Source organism: Perca flavescens, chromosome 1, assembly GCF_004354835.1.
Source record: "Perca flavescens isolate YP-PL-M2 chromosome 1, PFLA_1.0, whole genome shotgun sequence".
Taxonomy (NCBI): domain Eukaryota; kingdom Metazoa; phylum Chordata; class Actinopteri; order Perciformes; family Percidae; genus Perca; species Perca flavescens.
The window spans coordinates 2207241-2223512 of NC_041331.1; the positions used below are offsets into that span (position 1 = coordinate 2207241).

At 42.8% G+C, this 16272-nt stretch overlaps 1 protein-coding gene across 1 annotated transcript in view; it reads left to right on the plus strand.

The window, feature by feature from the left end:
* The window catches only part of adamts18 (ADAM metallopeptidase with thrombospondin type 1 motif, 18), a 68925-nt gene that overhangs the window by 21645 nt on the left and 31008 nt on the right, over nt 1–16272 (plus strand). The window contains exons 8-12 of the mRNA XM_028574801.1: nt 804–909; nt 4198–4335; nt 4441–4594; nt 6439–6534; nt 8279–8427. Coding sequence (XP_028430602.1) covers nt 804–909; nt 4198–4335; nt 4441–4594; nt 6439–6534; nt 8279–8427 — 643 coding nt within the window. The remainder of the gene's footprint in view (nt 1–803; nt 910–4197; nt 4336–4440; nt 4595–6438; nt 6535–8278; nt 8428–16272) is intronic.

Below are 16272 nucleotides of genomic sequence, written 5' to 3' on the forward strand. Positions count from 1 at the left end.
GTCAGTTTACTCCTAAATCTTAACGCTTGTACGGACAAGAGGCAGCTGGAACAACATCAACATAGCCAACTAAGCTTGACTAATACCATAATCATATTGCTTTCACACCAATAATTGTTAGTAATCTCAAGGCAGCACTTTATCTCATTAGCTGCATAAGGTAACAAAGGTGACAGGTGACTCACAATTACAATTATGTATTCACTGTATGTAAATTGTCTAAAAATGTCTGTATGTTCTGCCAGTGTTGTTCAAGTTTAACATGTGGCTCTTCAAGTCATAGGCTCATCCATTAACCATATAATCTATTGATGTTTCTATTGGTGTACATGTTCTTATATGTTTGGATCTATTATGATAAATCGCTGCCAGAAAAAACAGTGACCACTGAATATTTTCATCAGCTTATCAGTTACAGTAAATCCCACATCTCGGATCACTTATCTTTTTTCAGGTCCACCATCAACAGTAGGCCTCCTCTAAACTGATTGGCTATCAAAGTCTAGGAACCAACTTAAGTTAAGTTGGCCAGGGCAGCTGATGTGAAATTCCCCTTCCTTCATGCATGTACGCAATATGCAAATATGACAGGTGTTTATTTGCCTGCCAAATCTGTCAGAAATTTCAACAGAGAAAGAATGTGTTCAGGTACACCACAGAGAAAAAGACAAAAGGATTTTATCTTACAGTTTTGGGGTTTTATTTTGTTTACCTTCAGCTTTTCATGCACTCAGTACATTATACTTAATAACCAGGTATCCTGTCTTCACTTTGTCTCTCTCCCTCTTCCTTTCTATATGCAGGCTTTGCCCCCATCAGTGGGATGTGCAGCAAGTACAGGAGTTGTACCATCAATGAGGATACAGGACTGGGCTTGGCCTTCACCATCGCCCACGAGTCTGGGCACAAGTATGTCAAACAAAAACTGCATCCTGGCAAGCTTAATAACAGTTTCTGGACACCACATCAGACCACACAGACAGCAGATGAAACTATGTCAGACTTTAGTGTCATAGTGTCGCTAAATTAGCTCTGTGCTGTGAGTGGATGTAACAAATCTATATTAAATGAAATAAATGTGGTCTGATTTAAAGCTACATTGTGTAAGAATTTCTCCCATCTAGCGGTGAAATTATATATGACAACCAACTGAATATTACTTTCTAGTCCCCCCCCATTCCGAGTGCATTTTAATTCCTACGGTGGCCGTATTATGACTTTGTCCGTGAGTGTTCCTTCCAGTGTAATAATAGTTTTACATTATTTTGGTACCATTTTATTGCTAACATCAGCTATCAGGTTCCCAAACATATGTAAGCTAATGTTAGTGAAGTATCAGGCAATATTTACAGCGTAGGAGAGAAGCAACGGAGGTTTGTGTGTTTAATATATTTCTCTGAGCAGTATGAAGAATGTCAATGAAACCGAAATGATCTCTTAGTATCTCCATCGTTTACATGCAGCTGTTCTAGCTGGAGCTAGTCTGTTACAACTGCATGACGTGAGCTGTCTACCAGGGAAATCATGAAACATATGATTACATTTATGTTACAAGGTAGACGATCCTTTTTCATCATTGACGCGATGAAAAGTATCCTAGATGTCGTTCTAGTGTTATGCACAACCATGCTATGGTAAGCTAAGCAACTATAAAACTTTGAGTTTTGAGAAGAAAGCAGGCCATTTTGGCGTACCTTTTTAAAATCCTTGCTCCTCATGAGCTCTTTCCATCTTGGAAAAGCCACTCCAATATCAACTTTGGTCTTGTTGCTTTACCTGACGCGTTGTTTTAATTCTCTTTTTAACTTCCTTGGCGACTCCGTTATCTTCTCCCGCTCCCTGGCATTCGTCACGGTGCCACTGAGTTAAAAAGTGCGAAAGGCGGAGGTATGTCCCTCTTTGGCTAACGTATTTTAAAGATGGAGGTATGTCCCTCTTTGGCTAATGTATTTTTTTTAAAGATGGAGGCGCTACATGGCGGCTGCCATTCAAGAGACTCGCTGGTATGTATTCTGAATGATTCTGAATGGCAGATTCTACGCTTACGAGAATACTTTGATTAGTTGGTGAAAGTAATTACACATGAATGAGCACATATTTGTGGAAGAACAAAGGGTTTTTTGCTAAGAATCAATTCAAAACATTACACAGTGGAGCTTTAAAGGTGCAATATGTAATATTGTGTGTAATACTGGCAGCTAGCGGTTAAAATAGTTACTGCACTACCAATTCAAAATACTGGAGAGTCGTCTTCCCCGCCCCCTCCTGCCCAGACTCGAAGTTCGCGGAAGTTGCCATGCTGAGACCACAGCATTCACAACAATGTTGCTATACGCTTTTCTCACATAGCCAGACATTACTCCACAGCACAGCGGAGTAGCTAACGTTAGATGCTAGTCTCACATAGCCAGACATTACTCCACAGTACAGCAGAGTAGCTAACGGTAGATGCTAGTCTCACATAGCCAGACATTACTCCACAGCACAGCGGAGTAGCTAACGGTAGATGCTAGTCTCACATAGCCAGACATTTCTCCACAGTACAGCGCAGTAGCTAACGTTAGATGCTGGCTATATTGACAGTCATAAAAGCCCGTGCTCACGCGGAGCTCTGTAACCAACTGACAGACATACTTTTTTGGCTTAAAATGACAGTATGAACTGCTAAAAACACAACAACCTCACTGTCCTCTCCACACGCCAGTCAGGCACATTTCCTCGGCTTAGAATTACAATACGGAACGTTAAAAATACTACTACCTTGCCGACGGAACACACTTCATTGGCTTAGAATTACGGCAACAATCGCTAAACACACTGCAAACTCACAGTCCTCTCTTTCCAATTTACAGCCCCCCTCTCGTGGTTTAAAATAACTCACCGTTGTCGGCTCCAGCTGCTAAACTACACGTTGTAAACAGCCATGGGCTGCTTGCCTGGTCCTCCCGGTAACGTTAGCAGTTAGCAGGGTTAGCATGGCGGCGTTAGCCAGGACCAGTCGGGATCACTTTACTGGCTATGTCTCAATTGTTTTTGCGAGTAACCTTACTCGGGTACTCTAGCTATATAATTCAATGTGAGTACACAAATGTTGAAATGACAAAAAATGCCCATCCCTAGTAGCTGTGATAAATTAGCCTGAAGCTAATGCTTACCTGTTCAGGAGAAAATAAGCCAAATCTGCGTCCTTTTGGGATCTAAGCTGTCTCCATCTTTCAAATACATCTCCAATATTTACCAGGGGGTTGTTACGTCTCTGGTCACGCAACTGTTAGAAACATGCTGTTTTCTTTTTTTATGTCATGTAGAATCTATCTCCGTTGATCCTGTTCGTTTGTTTGCTGCTTTCATGGCTGTACTACCGTTACAGCTGTGGCGCGCTGGGTTTACGTTTTTACAGGTATATCTGGCAACCCGGCCTGCCTGTCAAACTGGGCCGTTGATAACAACACACAGATCAAAACATAAACATAAATTCCGTCACGGAATGTAAATTTCAAAAAGAAAAAATACTGACATTAGCATTGTTGTCAGAAAAGATAGTATTTCAGTTTAACATGTTTCCTTAATATCTGATGAGGCATTGGTGTCATTTTTGGATTTATTACAGTACAAATATTACATATTGGACCTTTAAAGAAACAAATATACTCTGAATTAAAAGAGCATTACGTTAGAGCACTACCTCATCCAGTCCATGACACTTTATGAGAGAATAATGAAAACTGCCTCTGGCCAAATGTCTCTTTCTTTGTGTTTATATGTTTCCATAGAGATGGGAGGCCATTTATTTTTCATAGTTTGTAGATTTCATGTTGTGGTAAAACCCTGTTGGACATGCTCTCAACACAAACTAGGGACAACATGTTGTTTTTACTTCATCCAGGGATATGTCAGAATATCTATAATCCTGAAACAAGCTATATTTTCATTTTATTATATAATTTTACATAAAAAAGTTGGGTTAACAAAGACACCAGCTTGGTCAACACAAAGACAACTTACATGTTGTTTTTCTTTTAAGCCCTCACTTTTACTCATTAGAAACTTGCACGACATGTCTTTGTGCCTTGCTATGTGTAAATATTAAGGGCCCAATTTTAACGATGTAAGTGCACACGGTGAAGCGCATGGCGCAGGTGCGTTGGGTGCAAGATAGGGCCCTAAACTTACATGGTTCTTTTTTTTTTCCTCTAGTTTTGGGATGATCCATGATGGTGAAGGGAACCCTTGTCGCAAGACAGAAGGCAACATTATGTCTCCCACTCTGGCTGGAAACAACGGAGTCTTCTTCTGGTCCACCTGCAGTCGACAGTACCTCAGCCGCTTCCTTGGGTAGGCCTCTGCGCCTTGTGCAAGTGCACAAACACTGTCAAATTTGCCAGTCAGTTGTCGTTGCCCTCCTCCTGACTGACACGTGTGATTTGCTCTGTTCACCAGAACAGCCCAGGCATCCTGTCTGGTGGACGAGCCCAAGCAGATTGGTCAGTACAAGTACCCTGAACAGCTTCCCGGGCAGCTGTACAATGCAGACACGCAGTGCAAGTGGCAGTTTGGCTCCAAGGCCAAACTATGCAGCCTGGATTTTGTCAAGGTGAGACATTCACTCTATAGATTTTTAGCATGGTTTAAACGCTATAATGAAAAATGTTGTATTAACAGTGGATCACATGACTACCTGCATGTGAAAGGTTCACTTTTGATGAACCTACAGAGAATCATCATCTGACTCTGTAGTTGCACCTTTTAAGCTTTAGTTTTTGGCAAATATGCCAAAAATACCCACTTTACGCTACCTCCCCTGCACCAAAAGAGGAGCATTTAGCAGCTAAAGAGCTAAAGATATTTCCTTGTTTGAAGAAATCAGGAAAATAAAACTATAATATGATTTTCTTTTTAAATAAATGAAATGCTAGTGGAGCTCTTAAACTGCTGGATGTGTCAAATGGCTTTGCTAACAATCAACCATATCAATTTAAAAATGTATGATATGTTGGATGTTTCTGCTGTCCAAAAAAGAAATAATTTCAGGTTACACCAGGGTGTTCTCTAAACCATATCTATTGTAAGTCTTTCAGAAGGTTGTGACCAAAATGGCAGCATGTAAAATAAACCAACAAAGACACTATACACTGAAGTAAGAAGAGTACAAAATAGATCAGCTAACCCTACAGGGCAGTTGAACAGTCCTGGTTTTACATTTCTAAATCAAGCATTATTCACGTGTCCCTTTGCCTAAACCAAGACCCACCAGATGAGCCTCCAGTAAAGAACGGGAGCACCCAGATTATACAGGAGCTGCAGTTGTCTGCTTTACAGCACTAATGATGCATTGCTAAAGTGGCACTTTATTAATTAGCATGATCTTTGCACAACAACCTTGAACCCCCCCACATTTGACCCACCATTGAAATGCATTCCATAAATTGAATGGGAATACACCCCCCACCCCCACCCCTTTCCCAAGCCTTGGTATAAGCCTTTATGTCGGGTGCATTCAGTGACGTTGATTCACATGTAAATGCTGTTTAAAATACTACAGGGTATCCTCTCCAGGGCTGTGATTGCTGGGAAAATCGACTTTGCCAAATCGTATATATGACGGATTAGCACGCAGGACATTGCCTTGGCTATTCAGGACTTCTCTAAATCCCTGCTATGTTTCCCTAACAGAAGATCAAATACTACATCTGCATTTCTTAGACCTGTGTGCAAGTCAGTGGGTGGTAAATGAACCTACACGCTGATTAAGAGTGGATCTAGGGCTGCCTTTCACACTTTTTCCCCCTTGTTGTTTTTGTTCCTAATGTGGGCTCATGTAGAATGAGTTTCAGCGGTATGGCTGTCAACCACCTGCTCGGCATCAGAGAATGGGGACAAAGACACACATACACACAGGCACACACACACACACACACACACACACACACACACACACACACACACACACACACACACACACACACACACACACACACACACCGGAGTGGTCTCTCCTGCTCTTACACTCCTTCCTTTCTGGTTCCTCTTTCGTTGCCAGTTGCAGTTGGGCGAGTTGCCAGACTCTGCCGCCTGTCTTTCGACCCCAGCTCTCCCTCTGTGCTCACTCGCTCGCTCTGTCTCTGTATTGTTGGGTCGGATGACACATACAATTATAGCCCGTTTCATTACAGGAGTACAATGATTAGATTTGACACTGAGGCTTTGTGGAGAAGCTTACCAGCGTGATGGTGGTCCCGGCAGGAAGCATGTGCTGTTGGGTCAAGGAAGAGGAGAGAGGGGAGCAACACCATGCCAGAAGGCTCTTCTTTCATGAAAAAACCTACGATAGTAAATGAAAAAAACACCATATGTGATAGACATCTCATCCTCTGTGTGTGTGTGTGTGTTTGTGTGTGTGTGTGTGTGTGTGTGTGTGTGTGTGTGTGTGTTTGACAGGACATCTGCAAGTCGCTGTGGTGTCATCGCACAGGGCACCGGTGCGAGACCAAGTTCATGCCTGCTGCAGAAGGCACCAGCTGTGGTCCTGACATGGTGAGGAAATGTCGGTAACACTTTGCTTGATAAGAGTGACATACACTGTCATGACACAGTCATGGCACATGAACCCTAACCCTAACTCTAACCCTAACTTGTCATGACAAAAACCGAATGACACTTACTAAAAGAAGCGTTATGTCATAAACGTTTATGACTTGTTTATAATGTTTATGACACGTTCATGACAGTGTCATGTCACTCCTATGTAGATACCTTCAAGTAAAGTGTAACCAAAATGTGTTCTTGTTCCTGTGGAGGATCAGCCGGTCACTCATTCTGCTCCCTGACACTTTCACTCACTCTACTAATTAGACATCACACATACATTTCTAATTAAAGGAACAAATGTGTGATCTACGGTGTCTCATTTGGATGCATAATATGGATATGTTTTGCATATAAATGAGCAAGAAAAAAATAAACTGGGTTTAATATAAACTGGGTTTTCATATCATTAATATTGGTAATGATAACAATGTACCAAATTTGTTAGCTGAAATGTGGGAATGGTTTGATATCAATAAACTGAAGTCTGACACCAGCAGTCACATGATCAGACAACATTGGAGGGGTTGAAATCTCCACTTTTGAGCAAAATTGTCTGTCATGGAAATATAAAACTAGCCTAAGTCTCTGCTGGTTGCCTGGCAAGATTTCAGGAAGTCAAGAAATAAGAAGTCAAGAAATAGAAATAGTAATTAGTTTTAATTTGGGTTTGTTAGCTTACCTGCTGACAGAGCCAGTAGGTAAGGTAAGGGTAGTTTTATTTCTAACATTATTCTATCAACAGACATTTACATCAATAGTCTGGCGTTATAATTTATTTGCCTGGGGTGTACTGTGGAGTGTGTAAGGCAGGCTAGCAGTTACTGTTGACTAGCACCAGAGAACTCTGCAACTGAAAGGACTGGATGAAACGTGTTGAAAACGGTCTCCACTGATAAATAACACACTGGCTAACTTGGAAATGAGGTCCTATGTCCTAAATTCTGAACCACCCCTTTAATCTGATGTGCTTGTTGTAGTTGTGAGTGCACACACCTTTTCTTTGTAATGACACATTGTTACTGACATTTCGAGTTTGGATTTTATAAATCGGGCTTTGTCGTTGGCAGTAATTACTTCAGTGAATACAAGTTTATTATGGTAACTGATAAAAATAATAAATATGAATATAAGAGCCCAATTGTAATAAATTGTAGTCATCCTTTCAATTAAAGTGTTCACACTTTCCGGAGCCAAAGTAAATCCTTGCAACTTGAAAAGGGAGAGAAGACAGCTCAAACTACATTCTTTTATTTGGACTATTACTTGATTAAAAGCCAGTTACCTGTATCAATAAAAAAACATATTTGCTGCTCACGCATGCATGTACCTGCAGAAGCATTTTTACTTCTCCCAGCTGGAGACAGAACTATCTCTTTACATATCGAAAGATGATATTTAGAAAGAGAGAGAGAGAAGTGGTGATGTGTGTGAGTGCAGGGTTTGGCTCGGATGGGGTTTATGTGTGTGTGCGTGTGTGTGTGTGTGTGTGTGTGTGTGTGTGTGTGTGTGTGTGTGTGTGTGTTTTGGCTGTAGCTGCAGAGTGTGGGTGTCCAGGTGTGGTGCTGGGCATTTGTCCAAACCAGGAAACTCAGGCAAGAAGCTCGGGCCAATGCTCAAGTTCTGATAAGAAAACTATTTCTGTGTGTCTTTTTTCTCTTCATTCATTTCCTTTTCTCTCTCTTCTCTCCAGTGGTGTCGGAGGGGTCAGTGTGTTAAATACGGGGAGCATGGTCCAAGGGCGGTCCATGGCCAGTGGTCGGCCTGGTCTCAGTGGTCTGACTGCTCCAGAACCTGTGGAGGAGGGGTCATGTACAGGGAGCGCTCCTGCACCAGTCCAAGGTATACACACTTGTTCACATCATCTTCTAATCCCTCACCTCATTTGAAATGCTATTAACTAGCCAAACAGATGACAAAGTGATTCATGTTGTCATGTGGCTGCTTCTGCAATGAAAATCTGAGTTGCAGTTTGAGCCAGAAAGCAATTCTTGAAAGCCTCATGTCCCAAAATCCTTTTCTTTCAGAACACCTGAAAGTATTGTCTGCCAGGTTGCTGTCAGCACTGACAGACACACACACACACACACACACACACACACACGCACAGACAGACCATTTCTCCCCGTGCTCCAGACGAGGACATTCTCCTAATATCATGCTCTTTTCTCTGAAAGCTGCCAAGACAGTCAGCAAACGTACCCTACTGCTGCTCACTCACACAAACATAATTCTACATAATTCTGCAGACCCAGATCCCACAGTGCATATCTCTTTGTTAGCAAAGGGCTCATTACAGGCACGTGAGAGATCCTTAGTTTTAATGTTATGTTTCATTCAGATTCAACCCCTTGTTGTTATTCCCTAAAACACTCAGGAGATCTTATAGATGTTTTTAAGCCTTTATTTCACTTTTAATACAATTGCTAGATTTATTGTTGTTCTGTCACAATGCTGTGCAACTGTTCGGCCTGCAGTTAGTTAGCCAGGCCCCACAACACTGGTCCTTTAAATTAAATGCAGGACGAGCAGATTTTTGCAATGGGAAATTTAATGAAAGAAAAATTAATTAACCTGACCATTCATGCAATTTCAGCATTACTTAGACCGATTTCTTGCCTTTACTGTGAAGTATGTGTAGTCCATAGACCAACGTCTGAGTGACATAGAGCATACTGACATTATGTTGCAATTGTATGAAATGTTTGAGCAAGTTTTGTTGTTAAGGGTTTACCGTCTTCTCCTTGAAGAATGTGTGTTTACACTATCAATTTTCTGCATACTGTAACTCAAACAGTCATGATGGGGATGGTGGAACCAATTAACTGTGTTTTTTTTCGCTCATGGGAGCTACGGCCAATCAACAGGAAAGAAAGTCAACCCAAATTCCTAGACAGCACCTCTAATGTTTTCCCTGTTTGTGTTGCTAGCCAGCTGTCAAGACAATTTTAAGCACTCTTCAAGTGCTCATATTATGCTTTTTGGCTTTTTCCCTTTCCTTTATTGTGTGATATATCTTTGTTGTGCACGTTAAAGGTTTACAAAGTGAAAAAGCCCAAAGTCCCCCCCAAAGGGACTTACCATCTCCAACAGAAAACACTGTTCACAAACTGCTCCAAACAGCTCTATTGTAGTCCAGCCTTTACTTCAGAGACAAACGTGGTCACTTTATAACACATGTTATAATGCTCGCCTAGATGCTAGCATGGCACGCCCTCATACTCTGCTTCTGACTGGCTAGTAGTCCTTACCTAGGTACTGTCAGGACACGCCCTCATACTCTGCTTCTGACTGGCTAGTAGTCCTTATCTAGGTACTGTCAGGTCACGCCTTCATACTCTGCTTCTGACTGGCTAGTAGTCCTTACCTAGGTACTGTCAGGACACGCCCTCATACTCTGCTTCTGACTGGCTAGTAGTCCTTACCTAGGTACTGTCAGGGCACGCCCTCATACTCTGCTTCTGACTGGCTAGTAGTCCTTATCTAGGTACTGTCAGGGCACGCCCTCATACTGCTTCTGACTGGCTAGTAGTCCTTACCTAGGTACTGTCAGGGCACGCCCTCATACTCTGCTTCTGACTGGCTAGTAGTCCTTACCTAGGTACTGTCAGGGCACGCCCTCATACTCTGCTTCTGACTGGCTAGTAGTCCTTACCTAGCTACTGTCAGGGCACGCACTCATACTCTGCTTCTGACTGGCTAGTAGTCCTTACCTAGTTACTGTCAGGGCACGCCCTCATACTCTGCTTCTGACTGGCTAGTAGTCCTTACCTAGGTACTGTCAGGGCACGCACTCATACTCTGCTTCTGACTGGCTAGTAGTCCTTACCTAGGTACTGTCAGGGCACGCCCTCATACTCTGCTTCTGACTGGCTAGTAGTCCTTACCTAGGTACTGTCAGGGCACGCACTCATACTCTGCTTCTGACTGGCTAGTAGTCCTTACCTAGGTACTGTCAGGGCACGTCCTCATACTCTGCTTCTGACTGGCTAGTAGTCCTTACCTAGCTGCTGCACATGTGTGATTCTCAACAAAGATGGAACAGAAGTGAGATGTCTCACTCTGTAGCTAAAACGGAGAGCTCAACACACAGGGTGAAAAGAGGAGCTGCAGCAATGTGCAGTACAACAAAAATATGGTGTTTTTATGAAAATGAAACCATGTAAACCTATTCTGGTACAACCTCTAAATACTAATATAATATTATGAACCTGAAAATGAGCATAATATGGGGTCTTTAATATTTAATAAAGTTAGAAGGAACTGATTTCTACATCTAGTGAGATGCCTTTTCAGCTAATGTTAAGCATAGTTCATGCTGTTTGAAGATAAATGTTTTACTCACTAATGGATCCACTTGTGGCTCCACAACCATTAAAGGAAACAGCATTGCCATACACATAACTCATACTCGTATGCATGAGCACACACATCCACACATACAACATAAGCACACTCTCATACCACACTAACAAGGATGTTTTTGTTTTTTTGGCCATTTTAGGCCTGTATTTATATAGGACAGCTGAAGACTTGAAAGAGGAGAGAGAGGGGGGAATGACATGCAGCAAAGGGCCGCAGGTCGGAGTCGAACCCTGTCCCGCTGCGTTGAGGAGTAAACCTCTATATATGGGCGCCCGCTCTACCAACTGAGATATCCAGGCGCCCATCGGAACAAATCTAACCGGCACGCATTGGGTGGCGATCGCCGGTGATCGATTGTGCGGAGGCCTGGCTCATTTCGGACGCGTCTAATAACACTAATAATGAAAAAATGAATGAACAGATTAAAAGCAGGGATGTCATGCTGTGATTGGTTTGTGAAATACATGGCTGAATCTGATTGGTTTAACTGAAAAGTGAATGCCTAGAAACAGCTGATCAATTAGGAGAGATGTGAAAATGTTATTGAAGTCTTCCTGAAGGAACTTAACGCTGAGCTTCATTTTCTTGAGAAAACGTAGCCTTTTTTAGTTTAAATAGAACCACTCCATGAAGGTGTCTGTTTAGATCTATTGTATATCACCCGCCTTACTCCACTGGCTTCATCACTGCTTACTTCACAGCGGGTCAGACACTGATGTGGCCATTCTGTCCGTCACAGCCGACTCTTCTCTTAATCCCCGGGAGGGATCAAAGACCAAAAGGTTCCAGAGGCAGAACGGCCCTCATATGATACACATTATACACCAGAACTGGCAGACCAAAAAGGGCCGCAGAGCCCTTTAAACCATGTTATCTGTCAGGTTCATTTATCATTCCTGTGGCACGAAAGAGTGCTTTGTAGCAGCAGCCGCTGAAAAATGGGTGGATGCTGCTAAACGGCGAGTTACGGGGTCAGTGGGACAGATGGGATGGAAAGATGGGGAGGGCTAAAAATCAAACCCAAGTCATGAGTTTAAAAAAAATATACCATGGGCCAACTAGGTGTCAGATCCCTTTGAACTCATGTGAAGACAATATAATTAGACTTGTGTGTCTTCATATGGCATCTTTTCACCTCAACCCCACCACAACACACACACACACACACACACACACACACACACACACACACACACACACACACACACACACACACACACACACACACACATTATACATATTGTTCATCAATGATCTTTTTAATGATCATTAATGATCGTATGCACTATGCACTTTCTGGGTAGATGTTACAGTCCGATGTATTTATGTCAGTGAAGTTCAATCTAATTTAGTTCCAATGAGAAGGATTGACTGTTATTTTTAGGGATGTTCTTATTCTAACTTCAGTAAGTTCAAAAAGTCAGACAAGCAATCAAATGGGAGAGTAGAGAGACAGTGAAAGACACAATAAGAAAGCAGACTGTCTCACTGGGCAGAACAATACTTAAAGCCATTTCTGCTCTGGAACAAAAAGCAACCAGACACACACACACACACACACACACACACACACACACACACACACACACACACACACACACACACACACACACACACACACACACAGACACACATACACACACTCAGACCTTATCCAAACTGCAGCATGTACCCCTGAGTCACGTTTTAAGTCCCTGACTCAGAGTGTGTTTGTGCCCAGTAATCTCTGCGATTATTTTGGCAGGGCCCCTCTGCTCTTAATCTTAGCAGAACAAGAAGGATTAGCCTGAATCTGACTGCTTGTCTCTAATATCATCTTCAACCCCAAACTGAATCGCCTGGACAGTCTGGGCTCCCCTCCTCAAAGATCACTGGCATCTTTTTTTAAACACATAGGTTCTTGTCAGACTTGCAGTATGTGAAGATGTATACATAAATGATGTGTGAATCCATATCTGGGAATGGACAAGATCAAATAAAATCCTACGTTGTTTAGAAGTGGACCGTACAGATATGACAGCGTCTTGTACATTTTCACCTCTGCCCTACTACAAATTCTTCACTCAGCAGGAGCAGTCTTAAACATCCTTCATTTGATTCTGCACATACTCATCTGTTTTATGAGGCCAGCATGTATGTTTTGCTCCATCTTGTAAAAGAGTTCTATGGGATCAGCCATCCCATCTAGGAGTTACTCCGAGACAGAAATGAATCTTCTCCCTGTCCTACCCTCCTTGCTCCTCCATTCCCTGTAGACCACCTGCCTGATCAAACACAGTCAGCCTAATCCTCACCAACAAGCCTAGGAGATTAGGTTCTCCATTTTGACCTGGTTTTGTAAGGAGCACATTTTGTCACACACTCAATTTAAAGGGAGTGGGGGGTGTACGATGAGGGGCGACGGTGCTTAGATGGAACTGTGTTTGGTGTAGTCTCCCGGTGGACTTGTAAAGGGGTCTTGCGGGGGTTAGGCCCCTAGCAGAACAACAGAATGTGGTTCTGTGTAGGAAGTTGCGAGAGAGGCAGGGGGGAGCAGGTGACTTAAGGAAAAGACAAGACTAGACACGATGACCTCTGACCTACAGGGAGTTCAGTCTCAGCTTCTGTCGCCGGGCAGATTTACCGGGCTCCAGGGGCGTTTAAGTATCCTTAAGGGGTCCAGAGAGCTGTCAAAATTCTGTCAAAATTTAATAATACTGTCAAAAGTCCTATCTGGTTTCTGTCTTGTTGTTGGAAGTAGTTTTACAGTTGCAATGCTACTGGATGATTTAGGGAGAGGAGAAAAGGGGAAGAGAAACCAGAAAGGTTGTGAAACTCAGGGCCAGACTGTCCGTAATCCATGAGTTGCCTTCAACTTTCGCAAGCAAACTGACGCCCTTCTATGCTCACCTTTGATCAGAAGGGCCTGACCGATGCAGTATACGCTGTAGTCCCCCACTGGCCTGCCGTAAGCACATTACCATATGGGCAGCATTTGTCCGCCGCTAAGTTTTAATAGGATCAGGCCTACGAAAACCTGGGCCAAATCCCCCCCCTCACCAAGGGAAGCGAGATCGGCACCAAGCAGATTTACGCAATGCATGCGCGCACACACACACACACACACACACACACCTCGCGGAGCTCCATCACTCTTGGCAGCTTAGTCACTGTTTGATTGAGCCCAGGTCTGAATAGAGGGAACGAACAGTTGGAGTTTAATAAAAATGCAGTGAAGCAACATGAAGTTTTGCTTCAGATTGTTGCTGACATTCATATTTTATGCAGACATTTTCAAATACTGGTGCACTGGCGAAAGAATGGCAAAAGAAATAGGCCTTAAAGAAATAGGTTGCATTTTCCTCTTGGTTCTCATTCTCACTCTCCATTCTCCTTTTCCAAATCATATCATTACATTGTAGCACTTAGTGAACTGTTTTATTAGACATGTTTGATCAGCATGGTTCCCCAGTCTTTGTGTGTGTGTGTGTGTGTGTGTGTGTGTGTGTGTGTGTGTGTGTGTGTGTGTGTGTGTGTGTGTGTGTGTGTGTGTGTGTGTGTGTGTGTGTGTGTGTGCAGACCACTTTGGTAAATACCTAAACTCAATTTTCTCTGCAGGTGTTTGTGTTGAAAGGCCTGGCATGAGACTAGAAAGCCTGAGAAGTGAGACATGGCATGTTTTCCAACAAGTGGTGATAGCTTTTATCATCTCAATAGCATATTAAAGCTCCTTTACCTGTTTATGGTATGCACCAGCTATTCCCGTGTGGTTAAAGAAGGGTTGATTTGGTATGGCATGCAAACATCTCTTTGACACTGCTATTTTAAATCAACTTCATCTTTAGTCCTGCTTAAAACTCAAATGTACGCTTTCATAAGGGCTAACACCACACTGACAGATAAGATGGTGTCATTTTGATAAATTAATCATGGGTGATTGACAGTGTAAGAGAGAAGCTCTTAAATGATAAGATCTTGGATTTTATTATGCTCTGATAGACTTGGTCTCGGCTCGTCAGTGACACTGATTGGGAGATGCCGGTGTGCAAAGTTGCCTTGTGAAGCTTGGAAGCAGCTGTGTTTAGTTTACTTAGAAACAGACACAAGTTAACATTCAGTGTTTCTTACTTAAAACAAACTGTGTGTGCCCTTGATGTCTCACAAACATGTTTAAAGGTCCCATGACATGGTGCTCTTTGGATGCTTTTATATAGGCCTTAGTGATCCCTTAATACTGTATCTGAAGTCTCTTTTATATAGGCCTTAGTAGTCCCCTAATACTGTATCTGAAGTCTCTTTTATATAGACCTTAGTGGTCCCCTAATACTGTATCTGAAGTCTCTTTTATATAGACCTTAGTGATCCCCTAATACTGTATCTGAAGTCTCTTTTATATAGACCTTAGTGGTCCCCTAATACTGTATCTGAAGTCTCTTTTATATAGACCTTAGTGGTCCCCTAATACTGTATCTGAAGTCTCTTTTATATAGACCTTAGTGGTCCCCTAATACTGTATCTGAAGTCTCTTTTATATAGACCTTAGTGGTCCCCTAATACTGTATCTGAAGTCTCTTTTATATAGACCTTAGTGGTCCCCTAATACTGTATCTGAAGTCTCTTTTATATAGACCTTAGTGGTCCCCTAATACTGTATCTGAAGCCTCTTTCCCGAAATTCAGCTTTGGTGCAGAACTACATCCACTAGAGCCAGTCCCACAATGAGCTTTCCTTAGGATGTGCCATTTCTGTGTCTGTAGCTATTGAGGAGGAGAGTGGGAGGGGCGAGGTGGAGGGTGGGGGTGTGGCCTTGACCAACTGCCACTTTTCTCGTTTGAAAGCCATGATGTCTCTCTCTCATGGGTTGGCCAAATTCTCTGGGCGGGCAAAGCAGAGAAAGGGGAGGTAACCTTGTTTGTTATGACCTCATAAGGAGAAGATTCCTGATTGGTCCATCTGAGCTTTCATTTACTCAAAGACAGAGCAGGATACCCAGGGCTCTGTTTACACCTATCACCATTTCTAGCCACTGGGGGACCATAGGCAGGCTGGGGGAACGTAGCCTCGTGAGACCGTCCTGATCTGGCGAGCTCCAGTTTTCCACTCGCAGATCAGTCTGGCATCTTGAGGCAGAGAAAATTTGGAGCCGTTAGCCAAACGACCGGGCCAATCAGCGTTGGTTTTGAGGTGGGTTAGGTGGTGATAGACAGATGGTTTATCCAATCAGCTAACCAGTATTATCAGCCAGCGGTAGCCCTAATTCTGTTAGCCGCTCGCTAATGCTTTTTTTCTCTTGGATCCTTCTTTTGGAATATGGTCCGGGAACCTGAAATGGTGTCTTTTATT